Source organism: Onychostruthus taczanowskii, unplaced genomic scaffold (assembly GCF_017590055.1).
Source record: "Onychostruthus taczanowskii isolate IOZ18803 unplaced genomic scaffold, ASM1759005v1 scaffold41, whole genome shotgun sequence".
NCBI classification, from domain to species: domain Eukaryota; kingdom Metazoa; phylum Chordata; class Aves; order Passeriformes; family Passeridae; genus Onychostruthus; species Onychostruthus taczanowskii.
The window spans coordinates 7,361,483-7,387,323 of record NW_024501571.1 but is presented as its reverse complement, the minus strand read 5'-3'; the positions used below and the strand labels follow the sequence as shown (position 1 = coordinate 7,387,323).

At 44.2% G+C, this 25,841-nt stretch overlaps 1 protein-coding gene across 1 annotated transcript in view; it reads right to left on the bottom strand.

Moving 5' to 3' along the window:
- The window catches only part of LOC121340593 (exocyst complex component 4-like), a gene marked incomplete at its 3' end in the record, with an annotated part of 62,273 nt that extends 36,697 nt beyond the window's left edge, over window positions 1-25,576 (bottom strand). Inside the window, exons 1-3 of the mRNA XM_041413453.1 lie at window positions 25,481-25,576; window positions 6,782-6,971; window positions 2,041-2,235 (exon numbers count right to left, since the gene is read on the bottom strand). Of these exons, the coding sequence (XP_041269387.1) occupies window positions 2,041-2,235; window positions 6,782-6,971; window positions 25,481-25,566 (471 nt within the window). The remainder of the gene's footprint in view (window positions 1-2,040; window positions 2,236-6,781; window positions 6,972-25,480) is intronic.
- Between the last annotated feature and the right edge of the window lie 265 nt (window positions 25,577-25,841).

The window sequence follows — 25,841 nt, the reverse complement described above, 5'->3', positions numbered from 1 at the left end:
ACTTCTTCAAGTGTTCAACCATCCCTACAGTAAAAAAGGGCTGGTTTAGGATCAAACTATTCCCTGTGTTTCAGACTGTGCCCATTCCTCTTCCCCCATCCCTGGGCACCATAAAGGAGAGTCTGGCTCTGTTTCCTTTGCACCCTCCCATGAAACAATAATAACCATCAAGAACATCTCCCTGGGGATCCTCTCAGCCTCTCTCCATGTGTGAGATGCTCCTTAACCATCCCTGTAATCCCCCACTGGCCTGGACCCAGTAACTCCATCTGTCTCTACTGGAGAGCCCAGGACTGGACTGAGCACTCCACATGTCAGGACTGAGAGGAGAAAAATCACCTCTCTTGTTTTTAATTCCTAAAGACAGTTCCAGGAAAGGAAGGACTGGAGCCTGGTCAGGAAATGTGCTTGTTAAGTTTACAAAAAGAAAGATTGTTATTAGAGAAGTCCAGGAAACTCCTGGACTGTGGCATACACATTCTCTGAACAGAGACATAATTCTCTCTCTCAAAGTGTTTTTTTTTTTTTTTTTCCTGGAGAAGCACAGAGAGAAGAAGAGAAAAACAATTCTTATCTCTAGTCTCTGCTCCTGTTGTTTTGCAGATGTGGAACGTGTTAGGAAGATTGTTCATCTGAAGTGATTTGTCAATTAGAGTCTGCTGAGAATTGTTTTGTTTCCTTGGCCAATTGGAAAAAGCTGTGTCCTGAATGTTGGGAGACAGTATTCTTTAGTATTCTTTGTATATATTTCTTTAGTATTCTTTGTAGTAAAGCATTTCTTTAATATAGTGTAGTATAATGTAATATAATATAGTTTAATAAAGCAATTGTTTAATAAATCAATGGAGTCAGATGCCAATCATTCCTTCGTCAGGGGCATCCTGATTTTACTGTGCTGGACAAGACTGGAACTGTAAGGCAAGCTAATAAAAGAAATGGAACTGAAGACAAAAAACACTTGAAGGAATGGAGAAAAAGAGATTAACCAGGAGCTGGAAGTAAGAAGAAAGAATCAAGAACCCTGAGAAAAGAATCACAGAGTCACAAAACCAATTAAGTTGGAAAAGATGTCTGAGATGATCAAGTCCAACCTACCACATCCAGGAATTCCATGGACACCTCCAGGAGTGGGAACTCCAAACCCTTCATAGCAGTTCATTGCCACGTCTGACCACCTTTTCTGTGAAGAGAATCCTCCTAATAACCAACTTAAACCTTAAGCCTTTGTTCTCTCATGCAGACAAAGAGGCAAAGCCACCTAAATAGTGCAAGAAACTCCCCTGTGAATAATGGCCAAAGTTGTGAGTGCATTCTGGGCATGAAAGAGGAGGGACACAGGACAGTTCCTTCTATTATAAAAAAGGGTTTGAAATAATAGGTAAGATTTTAAGAAATGATGATCCAGGCAGGTGTCTGGAAAATTAATTTTGGAATAAAGCATGAGACTGCAAAAGGAGGAGATGGGAGGGAAAGGGGACAGAAGGGGGCAAAAAGGGGATGGAAAGGGGACAAAAAAGGGGGACAAAAAAAGGGGAGACAAAAAAGGAGGAACAAAAAGGGGGCCAGAAAAAAGAGGCCAGAAAAAAGGGGTGTGGTTGTGTTTGAGGGTCCCTGGATGAGGGAAGAGATGAAAATCTTGACTCCATGTTTCAGAAGGCTGATTTATTATATTATGATATTATACTATATTAAAATGCTATACTAAAACTATACTAAAAAGAATAGAGAGAAAGGATCTATTAGAAAGCTAGAAAGGAATAGAAAGGAATGAATAACAAAAGCTCATGATTCTCAGAGTCCAACACAGCTGGATCTTTCATTGGTTATTAAGCAGAAACAACTGACATGGACCAACCAAAGATGCACCTGCTGGTAAACAATGTCCAGACCACATTCCACAGCCATCAGATAGTTAATTTTCTGCATTTCTTCTCTGAGGCTTCTCAGCTCCTCGGGAGAAAATCCTAGCAGAGGGATTTTCATAAAATATCACGGTGACAGCTAAAGGGGGCACAAAAAGGGGGCACAAAAAGGGGGTACCAGCATGTCGGTGGCGTTGAGGTAGCGCTTGCTGGCCATGCACTGCTCCAGCTTCTGAGGGACCTGCTTGATGTTCTCGATCTCGTCCAGGAGGTTCAGGACGTGCTTGTGCTCGATGCCCTCGATCCACAGCTTGCGCAGCTCGTCCCGTTTGCAGTGCAGCAGCATCTTGCAGGACAGCAGGTTCTCCTTCACCTGCAGCAGCACAGCAAGGGTTAATGACATCTGCAGCTGAGAGCAGCCCTTCCCCACGTTTGCTTTATTAGGGATTCCAAAAATATCATCGGGGTAAAAGCAAGTTTGATTTCCTTTGTGCTGCCTTGGCTGAGGAGAACTTTACAGACCTTAAAAACTGAACTTTTCTCGTAGTGAAATGTTCTTTAATGCAAGTTTTATACCACTAGTGAAAATGTAACTGAAGTAGCACAGTGCAAGGAAACCCAGATCCTGTTAACCACAACCAAAGCCATTTCCCAAGAACCAATTCAGTATTTTGGCAAACAGCAAGAATTTAATTTTCTGTGGAAGCAAATAAGCCACCACTAATTTTCCTGCTGCAAACATTTTCCATCTGCCTATTAAATCTTTTGGCAGTCTCCTCCTTTCTTCAGGTTTGGTGCTTTTTCTCTGAAACCAGTCCAGACCACAGTAAAACTATTTTCCCAATAACTTGAGCAATACCATTTTTTTTAAGAGAAGATTTATGAGTTCAAATGAGCATTTCCATTATTTATCAAGCCATTACAAACTAAGAGTAAAACTATTTTCCCAATAACTTGAGCAATACCATTTTTTTTTTAAGAGAAGATTTAATCAGAACATTTATGAGTTCAAATGAGCATTTTCATTATTTATCAAGCCATTACAAGCCCTTTAGTGGTACCATGCAGTTTGGTTCTGAGCCTGATGCCATCATCCAAGTGGCAAAATCTCTAATTTTTCCCCATTTAGGCAAGTGGCAAAATCTCTAATTTTTCTCCATTTAGGCAACACAAGAGTTTTCCTTCTCCACTCTCTCCACTCACAGCATTCCCTGCTTTCAGATTCTCCCTGGTAAGGTCAGAGTAACCTAGCTTTCCCTGCTTAATGCAAATCAACAATCCATACTAAAATGTGGAAGCAATTAGCAGCACAGCTTCACACATTGCCTTCACACCACTCTTGTTTTGTGATAAGTTATGAATACTTGGGGCCCAACCTTTTCTCAGGCTGAACTCTCACTGAATTACACATGAAGAGAGACACTCAGAAGGAGCCCTTCAATTTATTTTTAAATAATGAGCCTTTAAAGCACTCCACAAATCCCACTTCAGCTGCACTTTCTCCTACCTTGTTCACCTGAAGGCAGTTAAAAAAAAATGTGAGAAACACATCAGTGGACCAATACTGGACACTTGTAAATAAAAACAGCTCCATAAGACAGCCTCTGTCCAGAGGCAGGAGAGTTTGAGATTTCAAAAGTGCACTCCAAAATGTCCTTCTGAAAAGAGAAGCATGGAAAAATCCTCAGCCAACAAAAAAAACCTCATCTGAGGGTGTCCTAAAAAGCAGAGGCAAACTAAAGCACACGCAGAGATCATTTCACATCTAATCCCTGTTCAATACATTAATTGGAAATGTTTCACTGGCCTGGCACAGCTTCATCAGTGGACTGCAGCTACAGAGAGCCAAATTAGGTCAGCAAAACAATCATGGGGCCAGGAGGAATCTCACCAGACATTCCTGCTCCTGTCCTTGCAAGAAAGATCATCAACTCCATCCACATCTGGGAGCAGGGCAAGGAATGAACAGCAGATCTTAAAACAAAAAACCTCCCTTTGGGAGCTCAAATTGATTCTGCTTCCTAATTCAGTTTTACAGAGGCAACACCTCTGTAGCTAAACCCAAAACTAAACCATTCCCACCAGGAATCCACACAAGAATTGACTACAAAAGGCAGATCCACAGAAGGCTCTGGAATATCTGTCACCTGTACAACTCCCACCTTGCACAGAGGGGAACACGAAGAGCAAGCCTGGGACTGTAACACAGATTGATGACAAAGCAGACCTGGGGCCTCCTGTGAGATTAGGTCAAAACCACTTCAATACATATTGACCAAAACCAATAAGCAAACTTAAATACCAAAAGGTCCCTCACTCTTACAGTCATTCTTCTAGGTGGGACCCAAAGGTCACACCACTCTCTGCTTGTGTTGACCTCTGCAAAGCTTTGCACACTGTGTGAAACCAGGCCACTGCCTACAGTTGATTTCAAATTTAGTGGAATTGATCTCTGCTTTCAGAGTGCTGAGCTTTGTCCATAAATCCTGGAATGAACTCTTACCCTTGGAAAGCAGCAGAATGCTCTCATTTTCTTTGAAAATGTTAAATGAATTTTCAAAGCCAGAAGGGTCAGTATGTAACGAACCAAGGGTAAAAATTTGCTGCTCCTAAAGCACTCCTGGGAAAGGTTTTAAGCTGAGAGCCAGGAAACAAACTTAAGTGAGAAAAATTTGGTGCCTGTTTTGCAAAGTTTAGACACAGCAAACTGTACAGGAAGTGCAAGATAGGAGCCCAAAAAACTCATGTGCTGCTGCAGGGACAGAGCAGCTCAAACAAGTCCCCTGCCACGAGTGCCAGAGTTATTTACTGGCACTATACCCTCAAGTGTGAGCACTCAAAATGCAGAAAGATTTGGGGGCACAGAGTTCATGGGCGTTCACACAACACAGCTGAGCTTGGAAATAGCATCAAAATTCATATTCTGTGAGCAAAAAGCGAGATGATGCATCACCCAGACTATTCAGGAGGTGGTTGAAGGCCAAGATAGCAAAACATGAAAGGATGAGATGGAAAGGTGTGAGCTCAGCAGCCCTGGAGACTTCAAAAACCTGAGAGCAGCATGCCCAGACAATAAATGAACAGGGGCACTGCAGAGCTTTGTGCTTCACATCCACCTCTCAGTTTGACTTTTAACAACTTCTCTCCTCAGGGAGATCCTACAGAAAATGCTGTCAGTAAGACACAGCTTGGGACAGTGGTGGGACTGGAGGGTCCTGTAGGGACAGAGTCACTGGTATTCAGGCCTAGCTTAGAATTAGAGTCATGCCAAGATGTGAGGTTGAAGGGAACTTAAAAATCATCTTTAAACCCCTGCCATGGCAGGGACACTCCCACTGTGCCAGGCTGCTCCAGCCCCAGTGTCCAGCCTGGCCTTGGACACTGCAGGGATGCAGGGGCAGCCCCAGCTGCTCTGGCAATTCCAGCCCAGCCAGGAATTCCTCATGGCCAAGATCCCATCCATGGCTGCCCTCTGGCACTGGGAGCCATTCCCTGTGTCCTGTCCCTGCAGGCCTTGTCCCCAGTCCCTCTGCAGCTCTCCTGGAGCCCCTTCAGGCCCTGGAATGTGCTGGAAGCTCTCCCTGGAGCATTCTCTTCTCCAGGTGAGCACCCCCAGCTCTCCCAGCCTGGCTCCAGAGTACAGGAGACTCCAGCCCTGTGTTCCAACAGTGTTGGAATTAGTACTCCAGGTGGGAATTCAGCAGGAATTTAGTGGTAATAGCACTTTCTCCACTCAATTTTTATTCAATTCAAAATGAAGTTGAGAAGCTGGAAAAACAGAGAGAGAAACAAAAGCTTAAAACAGGACTTTAGAGCTTCCATCACTGGTGGTTACTGGTAGCAAAACCACGAATAAAACAACAGGAGCCAGGAAAAAAGGAGATTTGCAGCTAGAGCACAGCCTGTGGAGCTGACACATGTTGGATTATGCTCTTTTGTGACCCACAGATGGGGCAGCTGAGAGGTGTTTTATCCAACTTTGATTCCATTTTCAGTCTCATGTGAAGGGTGAGACAATATAGATGTTAGAATTCACCCCATCATAACCAGAAGCCAGCTATTTCCTAATTACAAGACATTATAAGTGTTTATTGCTCTGTCAGCTCTAGCCACACCATGCTGTAAATGCCCTAAAGCCAATCACCTAAAATTACCCCTCGTGGGTGCCACTCCAATGCCTCTTTCACAGTTCTATTTCTCCAAAGCATCCAGTCTTTTTAGCAAGGCCACCCTTTGAAACTTGTTTCCAGTTCCATTTCTCTCTCAGCAATGTCTGTGCTGTTCCAGGGCATTCCTAAGTCAGCATTTCTCATCTCAAAGTGTGCATACAGATGTGAGAAATCTGTCAGGCTTTGGGAATTCTCTACAAATCCACCATTCCTACCTGGATACAATCTGAGCCCGGAACAGCACAGCAGCCTTTGCCCACTGCATTCCCAGAGGAGCAGCTTTCTCCTGCCCTGCATTCCCAGAGGGAGAGCAGGCCCATCTCCAGCAGCCCTGGAGCTCCAGAGGAAAACTGCAGCCTTGTGCAGGATCCCTGCTCCAGCAGAAGCACAGCTGGCCCTGCAGGAGGGCTGAGCCCCCATGGGATGGGACTGTGCCACCACCCTGACCCACACAGTGTCAGGGCAGATTCTGACTCTGCCTGTGGTTTTTTTGTTGTTTGTACTATTGCATTTGTATTTTTAATTTCCCTAGTAAGGAACCGTTATTCCTATTCCCATATCTTTGCCTGAGAGCCCCTTAATTTCAAAATTATAACATTTGCAGGGAGAGGGTTTACATTTTCCATTTCAGGGGAGCCTCCTGCCTTCCCTAGCAAACACCCATCTGTTCAACCCAAGCCACAATGTATACGAACTCCACAAATCCAGGTCCCCATTCACGAAGTCAGAGCCCTGAGGGCGGGGTGGCACCTGCTTGATCTTGTTGCGGGAGTTGGTGATGCGCTCGGTGATGCTCTGGTAGGTGCGGATGGCCGTGGTCAGCTCCGTGTAGTGCTGCACGATCAGCTCGTCCAGGTCGCGGTCGCACTTCTCGTACGCCTCCTCCAGCCGCCCCTTCTCGTTCTCCCGGTCCTCCACGTCATCGCTGGTGGATAAAGTCCTGAGGATACCACGATGGCAAAAGTTATTTGGAGGTTTTTTTTTTTGGTAGAGATCAATGTACTCCGAGAAAATCAAACCCATCAATACTGTGGTTTATTACTCCGCCAGGTTTCAAACCCTCCATATTATTATCGTTGCCACTTGTAATGAAGGGATGGTATTACTGCACAGGCAACCCCCGATGAAGGGGAGAGAATGATGCATCTGACTCCATCATCAGAAGGCTAAATAATTACTTTATTATTCTAAATTATATACACGATATCTAAACTGCCTTGCACTCTTGCTCACAACTGCACTCATCTCGATTCTCTCTCATGACTCTCCCGTGACAGTCCAACACACACACAACTCTTGGCCCTGATACGCCAAGAGAACAAGACATCCTCACTTTGGGTAAACAATCTCCATTTTGCATTCCACCTTAGCACAGCAAACGAGATAAGGATTATGTTTTCCTTCTTCTCTGCTTGTGTCACAGCTTCTCTCTGTTCAGAGGGCATGTGAATACCACAGGATGGGACTATTTTCGGGCTGAGAACGATTTATTGCTCAGATAAACACCTGTCTCAGAGGCTGTGAGATTTTAAAGGAGCAAGCAGTCGGCCATAGCTTAAGAGCAGTCACAAGTTTCTTTGTTACAAGGCAATACAGAACTTTCTAAACCAATGTACAGTTGCTACAGGGTTTATTTTGCTTTTCTAACCTATCACCTGTGACCACTTTTCTCTTCACAGAGAAAAGCAAGGCACAACTTCCCAAGGATATTTTCTGGGAATCGCAGCGAGGAACCTTGGAGAAAGAAAAACCAATTTTTATCTCAATTACTGCTCCTCTTGTTGTGCCAAAGTAGAATGCAATATGGAGATTGTCTACCCAAAGTGATGGTGTTTTGTTTCCTTAGCCTATCAGGGCCAAGCACATGTCCAGACTGTCAGTCAGCAGACAACCACAAGATTTTGTGCAGCTGAGTGCTTGTGCAGTTTCAGTTTGGATGTGGTGTAGGATAGTGTAATACAGTACAGAACAATGTGGTATAATAAAGTAATTGATTTGCCTTCTGATGTCAGTGGAGTCCTCCTCGTCATTTCTCCCTGCCATGGGGGTCGCTCTGAATCCTATAATCACCTTTACTAACTTCTGCTGTACTGCAGATACTTTTGTCCAATAGGCTTCTGTCTCACATGCACATATATGCTTCTATTACAACTTCTAAACTCTCAGCTTATTCTGTACAACCACACCCCTGCATTATAAACCCTTCACTGCCTTATCAATACAGTTTCTCACTTGTTTAAGGCATATTCTTTCTTACAACGACAGAAACATAAGTTTATGGTTTTTCTGCTTAATGTCTGTGCATTGTATTTTTACATCAACTCAAGCTTGTCCCAAGGCTGCAAATCAAACCCTTCTGTGTCTATGGAAGTTTCTATTTTTCTGATTCCCACACCTTCAGAGCTTTTCTTTTCCCTTTTCAGGGAAAGTTCTCTCCTGGTTATCACATTGCCAGACAGTCATTAATACAGGCACAACATAATATCTGAAATATTTCCTGATTTATTATTTATGAAGAGGTATAAGGAAAAAAAATCCTAACTTTAATAATGGAAATTAGTTCAACTTGTGCAGCGTTGTAGTTCCTGTAACTTACCTGCCAAAGGTAAGGGATGTCACAGGGACACAGAGAAATCCATCACAAATCTATCCAGGTCTTCCACCAGTCAGTGTTCAAAGATATACCAATAAAACAAGAAAAGGCCCTATGACCCTATTTCCCCCCTCAATTATTTTAACCTCTAACATCATGTAGTAAGATTCTTTTTACTGAAATCAATTTAGTTTGAGATTGCAACAAAACTGCTGAAAACTTTGTGAAACTGAACGTAGCTCAACGCTTCTTGATGTCACTCCAGATTTCTATTCAAGAATCAATGCAATCTTCTCCCTTTGAGAGGATAAAAATCCCAGAAAGAGCAGCAAAAACCTCTTCCTGATATCCAACCTCAACCTCCCCTGACACAGCCGTAGATAACTCCACAGTACCTGCACATAAGTGAAATAAAGTCCCACAGGACCTGTCCCTGTCACAGAGAGCCGAGATCGGAGCTGCCCCTCCTGAAGAAACTGCAGCCCCCCACAAGTCTCCCCTCAAAGCAGCTTCTTTCAAAGCATAAAACTGATTGCATTTCTTGTTCCATGCTGCATGGTAGCTACAGAAACAGGAATCATTTCTCATGCTATTACATTAATATTCTACTCCCAAAGCTTTTGTGTCTTAAATCGGCTTTTTAAAAAAAATTAAATTATATTTTAGCCAAAGCTCTTCAAAAAGGCTCTGAGAAGTAGGAACACTAGACAAGGTTGCTCAGGGCCCAGAAAATATAAATTTTAGTGAAAGGCTCCCTGCCCATGACCATCTTCAAGTCCCTTCCAATCCAAACCATTCCACGACTCTAAAATGAAAATCACGTGCAAGGCTGGCAGAAAGTCATCCTCTGTTAAGAGCCCTTGCAGATAAATCCATTCTCTTCGTGAAGAACTGCTTATTTCTGCTGGAAGACTGTTCTTCAGCATGGCTACACGGGACACAAGGAATATCCAACTCAGGAATTGACATTTTGTTTGAGTTTGGAGCTGCCTGTCCCAGCAGTTAATGAAAACATCCATCCTCTGTGACCCGCGGCACAGACCGCAGGAGAATCCTGCATGGAGACAGACAAGGGAGCAGCAGAACCAAACTGGCCCAGAGCACAGACTAGGAAAGTTGGTAGTTTTAATCAAACCAAATTCAATTTCACAATTCTGGATTTGCCACAGAATCCATCTGCAGTGTCAGCAGTTGGTTACAAAGGCTGAAGATCTCTCTCCAAAGCTAAGATTACATTGCTCATGTCAGAGGATGCCATGAGGATTCCACTGCTCCAGAAAATTCCCATCCAACCCAGGCTTCCTAACAAATCCCAGCCATAGTTTGGAAGCAGATTTATATTGTGTTGCCCAGTCTTTTTGTCCTTGCATTTGAATTTAGCTTGTCCTCTCTATAGGAAAAATACATTTTGCTAAAAACATCTGCCCAGCAAAGCAGAGCTGTTGGTGAAGCCTGAGAGGTCCCAGCAGTTCCTATCTCAGAAACCCCAAAAGTTTTTGTACTATTGCATTTGTATTTTTAATTTTCCTAGTAAAGAACTGTTATTTCTATTCCCATATCTTTGCCTGAGAGCCCCTTAATTTCAGAAAGACAAAGCCAGGACAGCTTGAAAGCAGAAACCTTGGAGATCCCACCTGATTATTCCTACTGAGATCATAAATGAGCATGCACAGTTCTGGTCTCCTCTCACCCTCAAAAGGGCAGCTAAACCAAGATGAACCAAAGTTTCAGGCTCAGTCAATTGTCACAATCCAGGATTTCCATCTGCCCTTGTTGGATGCAGAATAAGCACCTGTATTGAGAACATCCTGCTTTTGTTTTAATTCTTATTACTCTTTATTTTAGTTCCTATTAATAAATTTTTCTTTATACCTTTTTAAAATGTAAAAAATCCTATCTCAAAACAAAAATGAAAACATTACTAATTAACCAACACCAAACCCAGCACACTAACTAGCACATGAACTAAGAAATGTAAAAAGTAATGAAATCTCAAATTAACAAACCAAAACCACTACACATAATTACCTGGTTTAGGAATATACTGCGGGAACAACCACCACTAAAAATATCACATTCATACTTTGACCAGAAAGCTTGTATTTATTTACAGTCCTTTAATCTGTTCTATTTCAAACCATCACAGAATTATTAAGGTTGGAAAAGACCTCTAAGATCATGGAGTCCAACCATTAACCGAGCAATGCCAAGGTCACTAAATAACGGTCCCAGGCACCACATCCTACATCAAAAAGAATAAAAAATTCCACACAACAACAAATTTTCCTCAACAGGTTTTTTCTTAGCCCTCCACTCACTTGAATTTCCTTTAAACACCTGTAGATTATTTCCTGTATGGGTAAGAATTTAAACCAAAACCCAAGACCCAAACGGAAAAAAGTAACAGAGGTTTTTTTTCCCCTTCATTTTACTGAAAAACACGGTGAGTTTTAGAAATGTAAGGTTTTGGGGTTTAGGATCTGGTTATTTCCAGTGATAATTAGTCTGGATTAATAATTTGGAATTTGAAACTCCATACACCTGAATTTCCCATTTAAGTCTCATGGTACAGGAACCATTTCTTCTTCTTGCTCTCCACAAAAACAGAAGAGAAAAGCAAGGAATACTTAATATTCTTGAGATTATCCATGCTCCTGCTAACACTGCAGAAAAGTAAGCCAAGGGCATCTCTGCTTATTTTAGTCCTATTAAAATGTGTTGCAAGGAAGAAGAAAAGTCAACACAGTGTTTGTCAAACAGAAAGGATCCAAATTGTTTGGGAAAGGAACTTTGCAGGAAGAACTTTGAAGGGGGAATCACAAAACAGGACAGGATTATGAAACAATGATAAATATACATCAGCATTTCAGAACTCCCTGAAAAATATTCCAAACAGAGGACAAACAGAAGGAAAATCAGTTTAGATCCCAAGTAGCAGATGATGAACTCAGTGGGGGTTTCCAGGAGGAATTCCTGAGCAGTTCACTCTTTTTTTTTATTTTGATTTTTTCCAAGTAAGAATCCTCCTCCTCTGTAAGCTACCTGGAATTTGTACTTGGCAGCTGGATGGCTGCAGATGTCTGTCTCATTAGCAAGAGCTCACCAGGATTACAATAATTCCAACTGGCTGTGAGTCTGCTGAGAGACATTTTTATGCTACGGTGAAACAGAAATTCATTGAGCCAAATCTCCCAGACTTCTGATTTTACATAGTTAAAAATACAGATGACACAAAAGCAAAATGTTTCATTCACTGGAGTCACTCCCACAGATGGAAGACAGGATAGAGGAGAAGATGATCAGACACAATCCTGAAATGTTTTTATCATGGGGTGTACAGCACTTTCCTCAGGAGAAAATAAATGAACCTTGTTATTTCCCTGAGGTCACTGAATTTACACTGGAATTAGATTAATAAAAAAAGTCCTTTGGGACTATTCATTTCAGTAGAAGTTGATCTGTAGGTCACAAGCATTTTTCATCTCCTATTCCCAGTATCCAACCCAATGAGCAAAGGGAGGAGATGGAAAGATTTTTTCAGGAGTCCTGAAGCCTTGTCATTGTGCAAACACCCAAAGCCTTCAACTGCTTCCTCCAACAGCTCACATGAAAGCCAGGAATAGCTCATTTCCAACTGTAAATACACAGGAAAAAGTGCTCACATTCATATATATTTTTATATATAACTCCCAGCCATACCACTTCTGCACAAGACTACACCTCTCTAAAAAACTGAATCAACTCCAAACTCACCAAGAATCTTCCTGCCTCAGCAGCTCAGGTGAAGGGACAGAGTGGCACAACCCAGAAGAAGTTAGAATTTACTCTGACCTGTCCTCTTGAAGCAGCTGCACAGACTGTAGTCATCAAAAGCTAAAGGATAATTCACTTATTAGTGAAGAGAAAGGCAAGATTTTTGATTTACATACTTATTATAAACGCTCAACTAAGTACTCAGAAGCAGTTGAAAAACCCAGTTGTGGTATTAAAGCTTCCCCCCCTACCTCAGAGTCTCAGAATTTTCTTCTGAGGAGCAAAACGAAATGGTTCTCTCAGTAAAATTCTCCGTTTTGAGAAGACAGGCTGGCAGAGCTGGGAATGTTCCCCTGGAGAAGGGAAGGATCCAGGGAGAGCTTCCAGCACATTCCAGGGCCCAAAGGGGCTCCAGGAGAGCTGCAGAGGGACTGGGGACAAGGGATGGACAGGACCCAGGGAATGGCTCCCACTGCCAGAGGGCAGCCATGGATGGGATCTTGGCCATGAGGAATTCCTGGCTGGGCTGGAATTGCCAGAGCAGCTGGGGCTGCCCCTGCATCCCTGCAGTGTCCAAGGCCAGGCTGGACACTGGGGCTGGAGCAGCCTGGGACAGTGGCAGGTGTCCCTGCCCATTGAACTGGATGGGTTTTAAGGTCCCTTTCAATCCCAGCTGTTCTGTGCCTCTTGAAGGAAGTCACACCGTGTCTCATTTTTATAAGGTATAAAATTGTGGTGTGGATTTACCACAGAAATACAGAGAGAGCTTCAAAAATGCCATACTTTCTGCAGGGATAAAAGAAATTTTTCTCTACAAACCAGTGTAATTTATCTGGTCCCAGCAACATCTAACACCAGCACACTCCATACACTCTGCAGGAAGTTATTTCACACTACAGGTAGTGTTGGATATCTCTTTGTGCTTTGACAAATCAATGCTCTCCACAGATCTGGCCCAGATGTGCATGTGCCCAATGAACAAGTACCACCCAGTCTCATCTTCTGTCCAAAATGACTCCCACGCTGTGATACACTAATTTGGAAAGGAAAGGAAGAAAAAGGAACCTCTCCAGCATTCAAACAACACAAGAGAACAACAGGCAGATGCTGTAAAAGGACAGAAAATAAGTTATCATATCTCCACAAGCTAATACACTTCTGTTATTGTTGGGAGCTGAGAGAACACGATGTTTACTGAGCTAGTCAGCAGCAAAAGAAAACAAACACCATTGTACCACTCATCATGTGGCACAACAGATAACTCCAGGGGCACAGCAATGCTAGAGGGATGATCAGCTGCAGAACTACGAAACCACTCACCTCCCTCTGTAAAAATGCTATTTTCCAGCTCCAAAAGCATCCCAGCCTCAAACCAGCATTTAACACTGTCAATCCCACCACAGAACACACATCACGCACAGGTTAATCTTTATTCTGTGTATCACTCCTTTTCCCACAAATGTGGGCAGCTTATCTGCACCAAACTCCTACAAAAAGAGCTTTGATGTGGATGAAATGCACACCAGATTTGTCTGCTCGGTCCCCAGACCAAGAAGCTCAGCACAAACTGAGAATAACCACAGGAAACGGAAAGAAAGGCTGAGGGCTTGGGCTGGGCTGGACTCCATGGGCTGCAAGGTCTCTCCCAACCCAGCCATTCTGGGAATTCTCTGAAATGCTTTTCCTGGCACCATGGCAGGTCCTACAGGCAGTCACAGGCCCAAAGAGCTCAGCTGGCGTTGCCAAACCACAAAGCTTCCAGAGGATGGAGTATTTTGTTCACATACATGTCCAGAGCAAATGTGGGAAAAAACAGGTTTCTAAACAAACCTGAAGTTTCCTCCACCTCTATTTGCAAGTCTGTTTGATGGGGAACATTCAGTTTTAGCACACAGCACCCTGTGAATGTACCTCAGATTGAAGCACTGGAGAAACAGCTCTCCATGGAATCAGAATTTGGGTCGGAAGGGACTTTAAAGCCCATCCAGTGCCACCCCATCCATGGCAGGGACACCTCCCACTGTCCCAGGCTGCTCCAACTCCAATGTCAAACCTGACCTTGGCCACTGCCAGGGATCCAGGAGAAGCCCCAGCTGCTCTGGGAATTCCATTCCATCCCCTCCCCACCCTCTCAGCCAAGAATTTCTTCTTTAATTCTCATATAAATCCAACCTCCTTTACTGTAAAGCCATTCCCCTTTGTCCCATTTTCCCCTCTCTTTCATTCTACAAGGGTCAACAACAAAAATAGCTCAGGTAGAGGCAAATCCATGAATTTTCAAGCCCCAAATGCCCACAACCCATCCCCATTTAGGTTGGGAAGGTGCTGATACCTTTGGAGCACACACAAACTCAGTGCTGTGAACCTGAGTTTGCGGTGCCATCCACACCCCCCCTACTTCATCTCATCCCCTGTCACTGCATTCCCTTCACAGGAGTATTTTTTCCACCAAATCCTGCATTTTGCTGCCCCCCACCCCCTTATATTTTGCACTGTGGCAAAAAAAATTCAGCTATAACCTTTAAGATGATCCATTTACAGGCATCAACTTCACAATTACACTTTGAACAGGAATCAGATTTGAGATTCAGCAAGAATTTCTCTTTACACTGAGGAATAATTTTCCCCCACACAGTTTGTATTACATTTTTTCTGTTTTCTAGTGCAGATGAGCAATTCCTTTTGCCAGCCCGCTGTCAGCTTTCTACCTGCCCAATAAAACACCAAGAAAATTAGATTATGTCAATTTTTAAGAGAAAACTGTTAACATTAATGAATAATAAATGTTTCATTTCTGTAAATTTGCTTTTCCTGATGCCTCCAGCCAGGATGGGTGGATAACTGCCTGCCTATTTTCCCTGCCCTAGGGCCAGCCCTGTTAAGTGTGATTACTGCTAAGCTAGGGATGGCAAACTGAGGCTTAATTATCCATTTCCTGACTAGAAAATTTGTTTCACAGGAAGAACATTGCAGTAACAGTATGTGGGCATTATGCTTCTGCAGTTTCTTTTTTATCAAGAAAAACTGAAGGAACAGATAATGCAAATACAAGTTTTAGGATATTAATGCTCAGTTAGGACCAGATAATTCTTACAGGAAAGGAGGGTTGAAGACTCTGCTGGTTTTGACCACAGCTGTGGGTGTTCAGCATCTTTGTGTCCCTCTAAAAGCCTTTTTCCTTCTGCTCCCCAACATCACAGCAGACTTATGTAAATATTTGTGGTTAAAGGCAGAAAAGTGTAATACAGGATGCACAGGTGCAGCTTGGAAATCCAGGAATAATCCTCTTTTCCTTCTAGATCAGGTTTCTTTGAGCAATTCACTTTTCTTCACTCAGCATCGCTCATTCAAATGAAAATACTCATTAAAGACAGTGGGAAACACCACAAAAAAAAAAAAAAAAAAAAAAAAAAAGGCAAGTTGATAACATTTAAATAGTTCTCATCTGATCAGGAAAAAGAACATTTTAGTGAAGTGAAATTGAACCAAGTTCTGAATCACTGGGGGGGGAACCAAAGAATCAAACAAAGCTCCCATTTTCACAGGAATCCACAGTAAACTTCCCACCACCTGTTCCAAGTGCTCTGTGCTGTATCACACACCTTGTTGAGGCTCCCAGTTCCTCACTTTAGAACACCTTTGAAGCTCCAAACACACAGTTTGTGGTACCAGCTGCTCAAAGCAGCATGGCTGAAAGCTTGTCCTGCTCAAAGCTCCAGCTGCATTTCATGTATGGCCAAGGCAGGACTCACTGATGTACTGACCTGTTCCTCCAGCAAAAACACCAAAAATCTGTTTTAACAGCAGCAGACCCGGGCAAAATCCAGAATTTCTGAGATACACAAGATCTGTTCCTCCCAAAGAAACTGGGTGAGGTTTTCACTGTTTTATGGTTTGGGTGAGAGTTAAAGGATAACTCTTTTACTGCTCACTCAGAAATCTGCAGATAAAAAATGCTGGGTACCACACAGAAGTATTGTAAAAACTCTGCTGAATATGTTTCACAATTTATCACATTAAGGCTGGAAAAGACCCATAAATTAATCAATTCATCAGTGCTGTTCCTCCAGCACTGCCAAGGCCACCACTGACCCACATCACCAAGTGCCACAACCATATGGTTATTTAATCCCTCCAGAAACTGAGGGATTTAATGTCCTCCTGGTCAGCCCTTCATAGGAGGAATTTTTGTGTTATCAAAATCTAAAATCCCCTGGCCCAGGCTGAGGCTGTTCCCTCTCCTCCTGTCCCTGTTCCCTGGAGCACAGCCCGACCCCCCCGGCTGTCCCCTCCTGGCAGGGACTTGTGCAGAGCCACAAGGGCCCTCCTGAGCCTCCTTTGCTCCAGGCTCAGCTCCTTCCCAGCTCCCTCAGCCCCTCCTGGGGCTCCAGACCCTTCCCAGCTCCCTCAGCCCCTCCTGGGGCTCCAGACCCTTCCCAGCTCCCTCAGCCCCTCCTGGGGCTCCAGACCCTTCCCAGCTCCCTCAGCCCTCCTGCTTCTCCAGACCCTTCCCAGCTCCCTCAGCCCCTCCTGCTTCTCCAGACCCTTCCCAGCTCCCTTCTGGATCCTCTCCAGCCCCTCAATGTCCTCCTTATCATGGAGGGCCCAAAACTGCCCTCAGGATTTGAGATGGGACCTCAGCAGTGCCCAGCACAGGGGGATTCATGTTATAAGTATCACATAATTATCATTCATGTTTGCACCAGTCCAGATAATAAATACACAGTACAGTATTAAAACTATCAAAATCACCCCTCAGGAAAGAAAATTAAGGGGATTATTTTGTCTTGTTATTCTCAGTGTTACACCACACCAAAGGACCTAAAATACAAACCAGAGTACAACAAGGTACAGAATAGTACAGCCTTCGCCAAAAGACAATTGTGAACAACAAAGGATTTGTGCAGTTAAACAAAGGAAGCAGTTGCTAGAAGCAACAAATAATAATTTCAGCAGAGTATTGTGGATGTCTAGAAAGCTCAGTCTCCTCTCTGCAGGAAACAGCTGCAATGTGACAAGGAAACTTCAGCATTAAAAAGTAAGAGGGAAAAAAAAAGCAGAGTAAAAAGAAACATATTAGAGTGCAGTTACTCCTATTGCTGATGGCCGTGGCCACCCAGCAATTCCAGCATTTGCTTTCGAGCCCTTGCGAGTAAAAAGAAACATATTAGAGTGCAGTTTCTCCTATTGCTGATGGCCGTGGCCACCCAGCAATTCTAGCATTTGCTTTCTCATTTGGGTTCGAGCCATTGAGATCGCTGTAGCATTTGTGGTGCTCCGACAGCCGAGGCCGAGCACAGCCACAGGAGAGAGCGGCACCGAGCCCGAGGGCAGCGGCTCCGCCAGGCGGGAACGCCGAGAGCCGGGAACAGCACCGGGGAAGGGAGGGGAGGTCAGCGTGTGAGGGGGGGAACAGGGTATCCGAGAAGGAGGAGAGGTCAGCCTGTGGGGGATTAAGGTACCCGAGAAGGGAACAAGGTGAGGGAGGGGAACAAGGTACCCGAGAAGAGAGGTCAGCCTCTGAGGAGGGAGAAACAAGGTACCCCGAGAAGGCAGGAAAGGTCAGTATGTGAGGGGAACAAGGTACCCGAGAAGGGAGGTCAGTGTATGTGGGGGGAACAAAATACCCGAGATGCGAGGGATCATCTCCCACATTCACTGGCCAGGGAACAAGGTACCCGAGAAGGGAGGTCAGTGTATGTGGGGGGGGAACAAAATACCCGAGATGTGAGGGATCATCTCCCACGTTCACTGGCCAGCACACGCTGTCGTGAGCCGAGAGCTCCTCAGGCACTGTCAAGCTGAAAATGATCCCAGGAATTGCTGCAGTGAGGGAGTTTGAAGTGCGAGTTGTTGGGAGGATCGAGTGTTGACTTCCCAGAGGTGTGGAAGATGCGTTTAAGTGCTCTGCAAGCTATAACCCATGACAAATGCAGTCATTTGTTACTGCCTTCCCCCCTCAAAGCTGGAAACACAACATCACACGGTGGCTTTGACACTGATCATTTCAAGGACTGGGCCTTGCCGTGAGAATGTCAAGCAACACCTGAGATCAAAGACACATTTTGAACACGTTTACTGTATTAGTATTTAAGTCCCTGTGTTAATCAAGATAAAATCGGATCCTTTCTGAAATTCAGGGCTTTACTCATATTTCCCCCCTGCTTCCAACCTCACTTTTATGGGTGTAAAAACATCCTCTCTGGGGAAAAGAGCCTGTCCAGAGCAGTTCAGCACAAATTCCTCCTCCTCACTTACACCCCACGAGACATCACAAGCAGCTCCATTTCAAGAGATTGCATTGAAAATGTTTTATAAAGCTCCCTGGGACAAGAACAACTCTACTTCAACCCACTGTGTCTCCACTGAGCTACAAATTTCCACAGGTTCATTAAACTAAATGGACTTATTTGAATTTTATAATTGAAAACTGTTGTCTTAAAGACAAGTCCCAAATGGGGTGATCTACAGCTTCCAGCACTATTTAACCTCAAAGTGTATAATCTGATAATTCATGTTTTGAAACCTCTCCAGAGACTCATGGAAACCACTGTAAAAGTTGGGTCCTTATAAAACAAAGCAAGACAGAAGGAAAAAAAAAATAAGACTCCAAAAGGTATTCACAATTTAACTTGGCAGCAACATATTGAATGTTTTCTCATTATTTTAATAGGTTAATGGATTGTTCCTGTGAAATTCTGCATTTGAGGAAATGAATTAAAGCATTCAGGAAAGATATTTCTTCACAGAGACCATGGGGTGCTGGAAAGCAGGTAAGCAAAAATTGTAGTGTCCAAGTCAATGGGCACGGGAAATGAGGTATTCTGAGAAGTGATTGAACAATTATAAATAATAAATTAAAAAGTAAGTGAAATCCTGAGGCCAGAACCTTCCACCCTCACCAAGGGGAACAAAGGTACTGCAGGGAACTCCCTCTCCCTTGTGCAAAGAAATAACTCACCACAAAAACCAGCAGCACCAAGTCTGTTCACAATCCTGTTAAGCACCCAGAGCAAACAGAGCATTTTAAAACATTTTCCTCCTCTACTTACATTCCATTAATCTTTCATGCTGTTTACACAGTTGGTTAGAGCATTTTCAACAGAAGCTGGTGATCTTTTTATCATTGAGGACTTGCAGATGGGTACAGGAGAGATGCAGCAAAAAGGCTGAGCAGCCTCCAGCCTAAATAAATACCAGCAGGGAATTCTTTACTTTGCTAAATTAACCAACCTTTAATCAAATTTCCTCACCCCAATACAAATGATGCCAGGGGAGTGAGTGATCAGCTGGTTTCCGAAACAAAGACTGGACTGCAGTGGCTTCAACAGAATTCCCCTCCTTCAGATGGCTCCAACAGCAGCACAGGAAGAGTTTCAATCCCACACACAGGAAAACCCCAGGGACACCAAGCAGCTGCACATTTTCCAGGTAGGAACAGGGATGGAGGCAGCAAACAGCCCCAGGAGATGCCACTTACACCTCCAGGCACAAGCAGAGGGACTCAGCTGCCACTCCACTGGGTGAGACCCTGTCCAGGACTGTCTCCAGGAAACCACAGGGACCAACTCTTCCTTTAGCAATTAATTTTAGATCCAAAGCTTAAATCAGCCATTCCATGTATTACCATGTTCCCAGGAGAAAGTCAAAGCCCTAAGGATCAGTATTTCCAGATCTGCATGAGCAGAGGCTGGACAGTGCTACTCAGACCTGTCACCTGGATCATTAAAGCATAAAGAATATTTTGGGAGCCACTCTCCACGCTGCACCATGAACCCATCCTTGGTATCACACCTGCAGCAGGAGGCTTGGAGAATTTCATCATTTCATCTTCAACCTGAAGGTTTCAAAACACCAGAACCAAGAAGTGCTGTTGACAGCAACACCTCTGAAAGAGTTAAAAGCACAATCATTTCCTAACAAAACCCAGTATTTCCATTTCCTAGTTTTGCCAGGGTGGGTTAAACTCCAGCTCTGCACGGGCTAAAGCTAAAATAAGAGCTGGAAAATAAAGTACTTTGAGCTTTTAACTTGGCACAGTCACACCTCTTGTCCTTTTCTATGTGGCTGTGTATTCACATGTGCTCCTTTACTCATTTTTAAATACAACTAAGGGTCTGTATCAATCCACAGCCCAACATCTGCAAAATACCTAAACATTTTATACAAGTGTCTGGAGATCATTTCAAAAATTTATAGTTTACAACCACATTCTGCCATATACAATTTATTTTCAGGGAATTTCTGAAGTACTTTTCTCGTGGAAGAACTGCTACCTTTATAACACTGGAAAACACCATTTGCAATAAAAGTGGTTTTAAGAGACCATTACAGATCAGAATAACTCGAGTTTATTCCTTGTAGCAGCTATTTCTCAAATGCTTCAGCTCCACATTGCTGTTCCTCATTCTCCTTCACAAACTGGCATCTCAGCTCTACTGTTTTAGACACAGAGAAGACCAAATGCCAGGTCATTAGCAAAAATCCATTCAGCAAGTTCACTTATAATGAAAAAAAATGGCCACAAGCATTAAAGAAAAAGAACCCTACTTGTGAAAAATAAAGTATGGTCCAGGTTTTTTGTCTGCAATCTCAACTTCTGTAGAGATCTGTTGGGTGCGTCTGCTTCTGTGAAAACTCAGCACAAAAATTTCACTGAGGTCTTGTGGAGTCACTGCTGAAGTTTGTTTTCCCCCAATTAAAGAAGCTATTAAAGGCCAGTTTTAAAAAATAGCAACCTTTAATTGGGAAGAAAAACGCCCAACAATAAATAAAAAGCAGACACATTCACCAATTAAAAATCTGACAAGATCTCTCTGTCTTAAGAAGAAAGCATTTGCTAAATGCCAGGTTGCTTGTTTCAGAATACAAAAGCTGCTTCAACCAGCTACCAACAAAACAAAAGGTTAAGAAAAATCAATATACAAACACGTGTTTGTCCTCTGAGTCATAAAAGAAAATATTCCCTGACTTGTCCTCCAGCAGGTGAGCCAAATTTGCTCTGTTATCTGCATGGTTTTTAAAAAGACATTGCCAAAGCCCCTGGGACCAGCAGGAGATTTCTGTGACAGCATATTGACCTTACAAAGTATCTTTTATTTAAGGAACTAGAGGGATCTTTCTCATCCTTGAAGGAACGAGCAGGTTTTGGAGGTGGGTGTGCTGAGGAATGAGCACAAGTGCAGCAGCACAGGGATAGAAGCTGTACAGCCCTGACATCCAACATCCACTCTGGAAGTCACAATCCCAGGAATTGTTTTCCTGGAGCAAGTAATGCTCATTTCTTCTCAGCACTCTGAGGACAAGAGCAAATTGAAGACACTTCCAATAGCTGTAAAGGCACAGGGAAAAGAAGGAAAGCTCCCTGGAGCTGCAGCCAAAGTGGGAATTTAAGGGCAGAGTTTGCAAACATTGATTAAGCTTCCCAGACACTATTTCCTAAAGATTTATTGTTGGGGACAATCCCTTTATTTCTCCTTTGGGAGAATCAAGAGGGGAACTGGCCAAGAACTCAGTGTGATCCTGCTGGGGGTGGAACTACACCTTCCTAAATTTGGGAATTCCTAGGGAGCTCCTGGCTCTTTTGGGATGGATCAGTCCTGTGCTGGGACAGCTGCACATCCCTCACTCCTGACAGCTCCAAATGAATCCATCCTTGAGGCTGCCTTTAGTTTCTGTTCTTGGCAACAACCAGAAAACCAAGGTGAATTCCATGAGTGCAGGGATCCTCCTACAGGAACCAACTGTCAAATAACAAATATGTTCCCTGACACAACAGGAAAAAGTGACACTTCAGAGTGACAGGAAGGGAATCACAAGCGGGACTCTCTTTCCTGTTGGGCTTTCCTTCATCTCAGAGCTTTCTGTATTCAGAGCTGCTGAAAAGCAGCGCCACAGAGAGCAGGGATAACTTAAAATTCCCAAACTAGACCCCATAAAATTCCATTTTTGACTGGATTATAGTGCTGCTAGGCAAGTTAAACTTGGTCACGGATTCCGTCCCAAACGCTCTCCCTGGAAGTGACACACACTCTCCTGGGAAGTCTAGTTACAAAACTACAAGAATCTCTAAATCTGGGATCACAGAAAAGGGAATTATTCAGTCTCTTGTGAGTGAGAGCTCCTGAGCTCGAGTAAATATCAGAAATTATCCCTTCATTAATAAAGTAATTTCTATTTACAAAAGGCCTTTCAGCTTCACACTTCAAAGCATTTCATAGACAATACAAAGAGATTTTGAAGACCTAAACAATGTTTCTTTTTGGAAAACAGCCCTGTCTTTGCTATAACCAAGTAAAACATCAATACTTGAAGCAGCTCCTCTGGTTTTGTTTGTTTATAGCAGAAAATGCAGTCAGTTTTGCTGGTTTTTATCCACTGTTGCCTTTATGGACCTTTCACACAGCAACAAGGGAGAAATAAACAGCCTACATAAACAAGGACATGCAAGTGGAAAACCACAAGGATTGGCAGAAGCCTCTATTATGCATAAATGTTTTGGAAATAAAGCCATCAACAAAAGGAAACTCGGCCACATTTCAAACCAACAGCTCGCTGTTAAGATTTGTAATATTTTTCTGAAGCTCAGTAAAATTACATTTAAGCCACACAAGTTTAAATTTGTCTGCAGTGGTATTTTATGACTGTACAAACCACTAAAAAATTCACCTGTTGCTTGGCAAGTGCATCCTCACCTGAGCTCCTACATAAAAACAACGTCTGGAGCAAAGTGATTTAAATTCCTTTTCACACCATTTGCTTTCTGCACTTGACTAAGCCTAAGAAACATCAATATTATTACCACAACACTTTTTCCTTCCTCTGCAATCAGTTCTACCCTCAGGTTTTCATGGTCTGGCTCAACCTGAGACATCAAGCTGTGCAGAGAATCTCTACATCCAAACCAAGTTCTAATTAAATTCTGGAAGTTTAGTTATCAAGCTGTTCTATTGAATAACTTTATGAAATTAAAGTCAATAACTCAATGTTGTGTCTAAAAAACAGGCCTAAACTAGCCAAGGTATCAGTGCCTGGAAGCCAAAGATTCTGAGACAAACATTTCATTTGGAGAACAGAACTCTGTGAGCTCACTCTTCTGGTTTTAAGTAAATTTAATAAGCCTGGATTTATTAAAATACAGGTACAAAAGGAAGACCTTAAAATACTCTTGGAAATTACAGGAATCATGGAAAAAAGATGATTGCAACAGGAAATGCTGCACAACCAGTGCATGTTTATTATTCTTCCACAGATAGTGGCACCAGCTACTTTTTTTTTAACAGAACTAACATCTCCTTCAAGTTCTGCAAGATTTCAAATACCAGAGCAATGAAAAAGAATGGAATTTTGTCCTAAACATTATCCTTCCCAGAGGATATTTAAATCATAGCCTTTCCTAGATACAGAACTAGTGCCACAATAACTTCTCCAAAACCAGAATGACTACAGTTTCTGTCCAAGACACTGGAGCAGGATCCAAAGTTTGGGAGCTCATTACAACTGCCAGCATCCTGCTGGTGTGACTGCAGCTGCCCACACCCACTGTGTGAGAACATGAAAAACATGTAAGAACATTCAAAACATGTAAGAACATGAAAAACCTTCAGTGTGGGCAATCAGCTGCCAATCCACTGCTTATAAGCAGCACAGAGAAGATTTACAAGGAGCTAAAGAAAGTACTGGGTGGGAACAGTGAATTCACACCCAAGTCTCTCACAGAACCATCCTCCAGCAGAGCCAAGCTCAGGAATGTGGGCAGACAAAAAACCAATGGCTAAACATGACTGGACACAACTCTTTATTTTTAATGCCAACAAGAAGACTTGGAAGCAGCAGCACTTTGCCCACTCTGGCAGTCCCACGCAGGATGGAGTCCACCCACTGGACTTCATGGTTCTCCAGATTTCCAGCCAGATGAATTTTACTCAGTTTGAAGGTGGGGGTCACTTATGGACCCCACAGCAACAACATGACAGTGCCTTGGCCTTCATGAATGGCATTAAGCTGGTACTACCTGCAGAGTTTACTCACAGCATCAGTGAATTTAGAAAAGATCTCCAAGACCATTGAGATCTGTGACAGAATCCCACCTTGTCACCCACACCAGAGCACCGAGTGTCACATCCTGTGTTTCCAAGACCATTGAGATCTGTGACAGAACCCCACCTTGTCACCCACACCAGAGCACTGAGTGTCACATCCTGTGTTGTCTTCAAAACCTCCAGGGATGAGGGTCCACCACTGCCCCTGGACTGATGGAGTCCCCACAGTGTTTGAAGACCTTTCTTATGTAGAAATTCTTCCTAAAATCCCCCCTGAGCTCCCCTGGCCCAGGCTGAGGCCGTTCCCTCTCCTCCTGTCCCTGTTCCCTGGAGCACAGCCCGACCCCCCCGGCTGTCCCCTCCTGGCAGGGACTTGTGCAGAGCCACAAGGTCCTCCCTGAGCCTCCTTTGCTCCAGCTGCCTCAACTGCTCCTGGTTCTCCAGACCCTTCCCAGCTCCATTCCCTGGACCTTCTCCAGCCCCTCAATGTCCTCGGAGTTGAGGAGCCCAGAACAGGACACAGCACCTGAGGTGCGACCGCATCAGTGCCCAGAACAAGGGAAAATAACTTCTCTGGTCCTGTGGCCACACTATTTTAGACACAGACCAGGTGCCATCGCTCTTCTTGTCCACCAGGGCAAGCAGCACCCCCAGGTCCTGTCCTGTGCACAAACTCCCAGCCCCTCGGCCCCGGGCTGGAGCAGTACCCGAGGTTATTGTGGCCAAAACACAGGACCCGGCACTTGGCCCTGCTGAACCTCACCCCGCTGGTCTCAGCCCCTCTGACCCCAGGATGAGGCAAAGCACTGGGAGCAGGAGGAAGAGCGCCGGGCAGGGCGGCAGGACAGCGGGACAGCCCTCAGGACAAGGCTTTCTCCAGCACTGCAGCCTCCCCAGCGCTCCAAGGCCAGCAGCGAACCAAGCCTGGGGTCATCCCATGCCCAGGACGGACCCCACATCCCGGAAGCCCGAGCCGGGCAGGCCTCCCCAGCACAGCATGGCCCGCACCCGGCCTGGAGCACCCTCAGAGGCCCGGAGGATGCGGAGCGGGGCCGCCCCTACCTGATAACCGAGATGAGCAGCCCCGAGGGGTCCTTGCTCCTGCCCACAGTGCTGCGGTACCTCCCAACAGCGTCGCCCGCCGCCATCTTGCGCCCCCCCAAACACGGCGCATACACACGTGCTGGCGCGCCGCAGCCAATCATAGGCGAGGAGGGTGGGATGCCACCCAATAGAAGACGGGAAGGGCGGGGCACGCGACATCAAGGCGGGGTGCTGCGCCGCGGGGCCTTCTGGGAGTTGTAGTTTTTGTGGCAGCGACGATAGATTCCCATGCGAACCTTCGACAGGTGGTTAAAAATGAGTGAAAGGTTAAAAAATTATCGACCTGGCAAATATACCTGCAAAGACAGCTGTGCCCAAT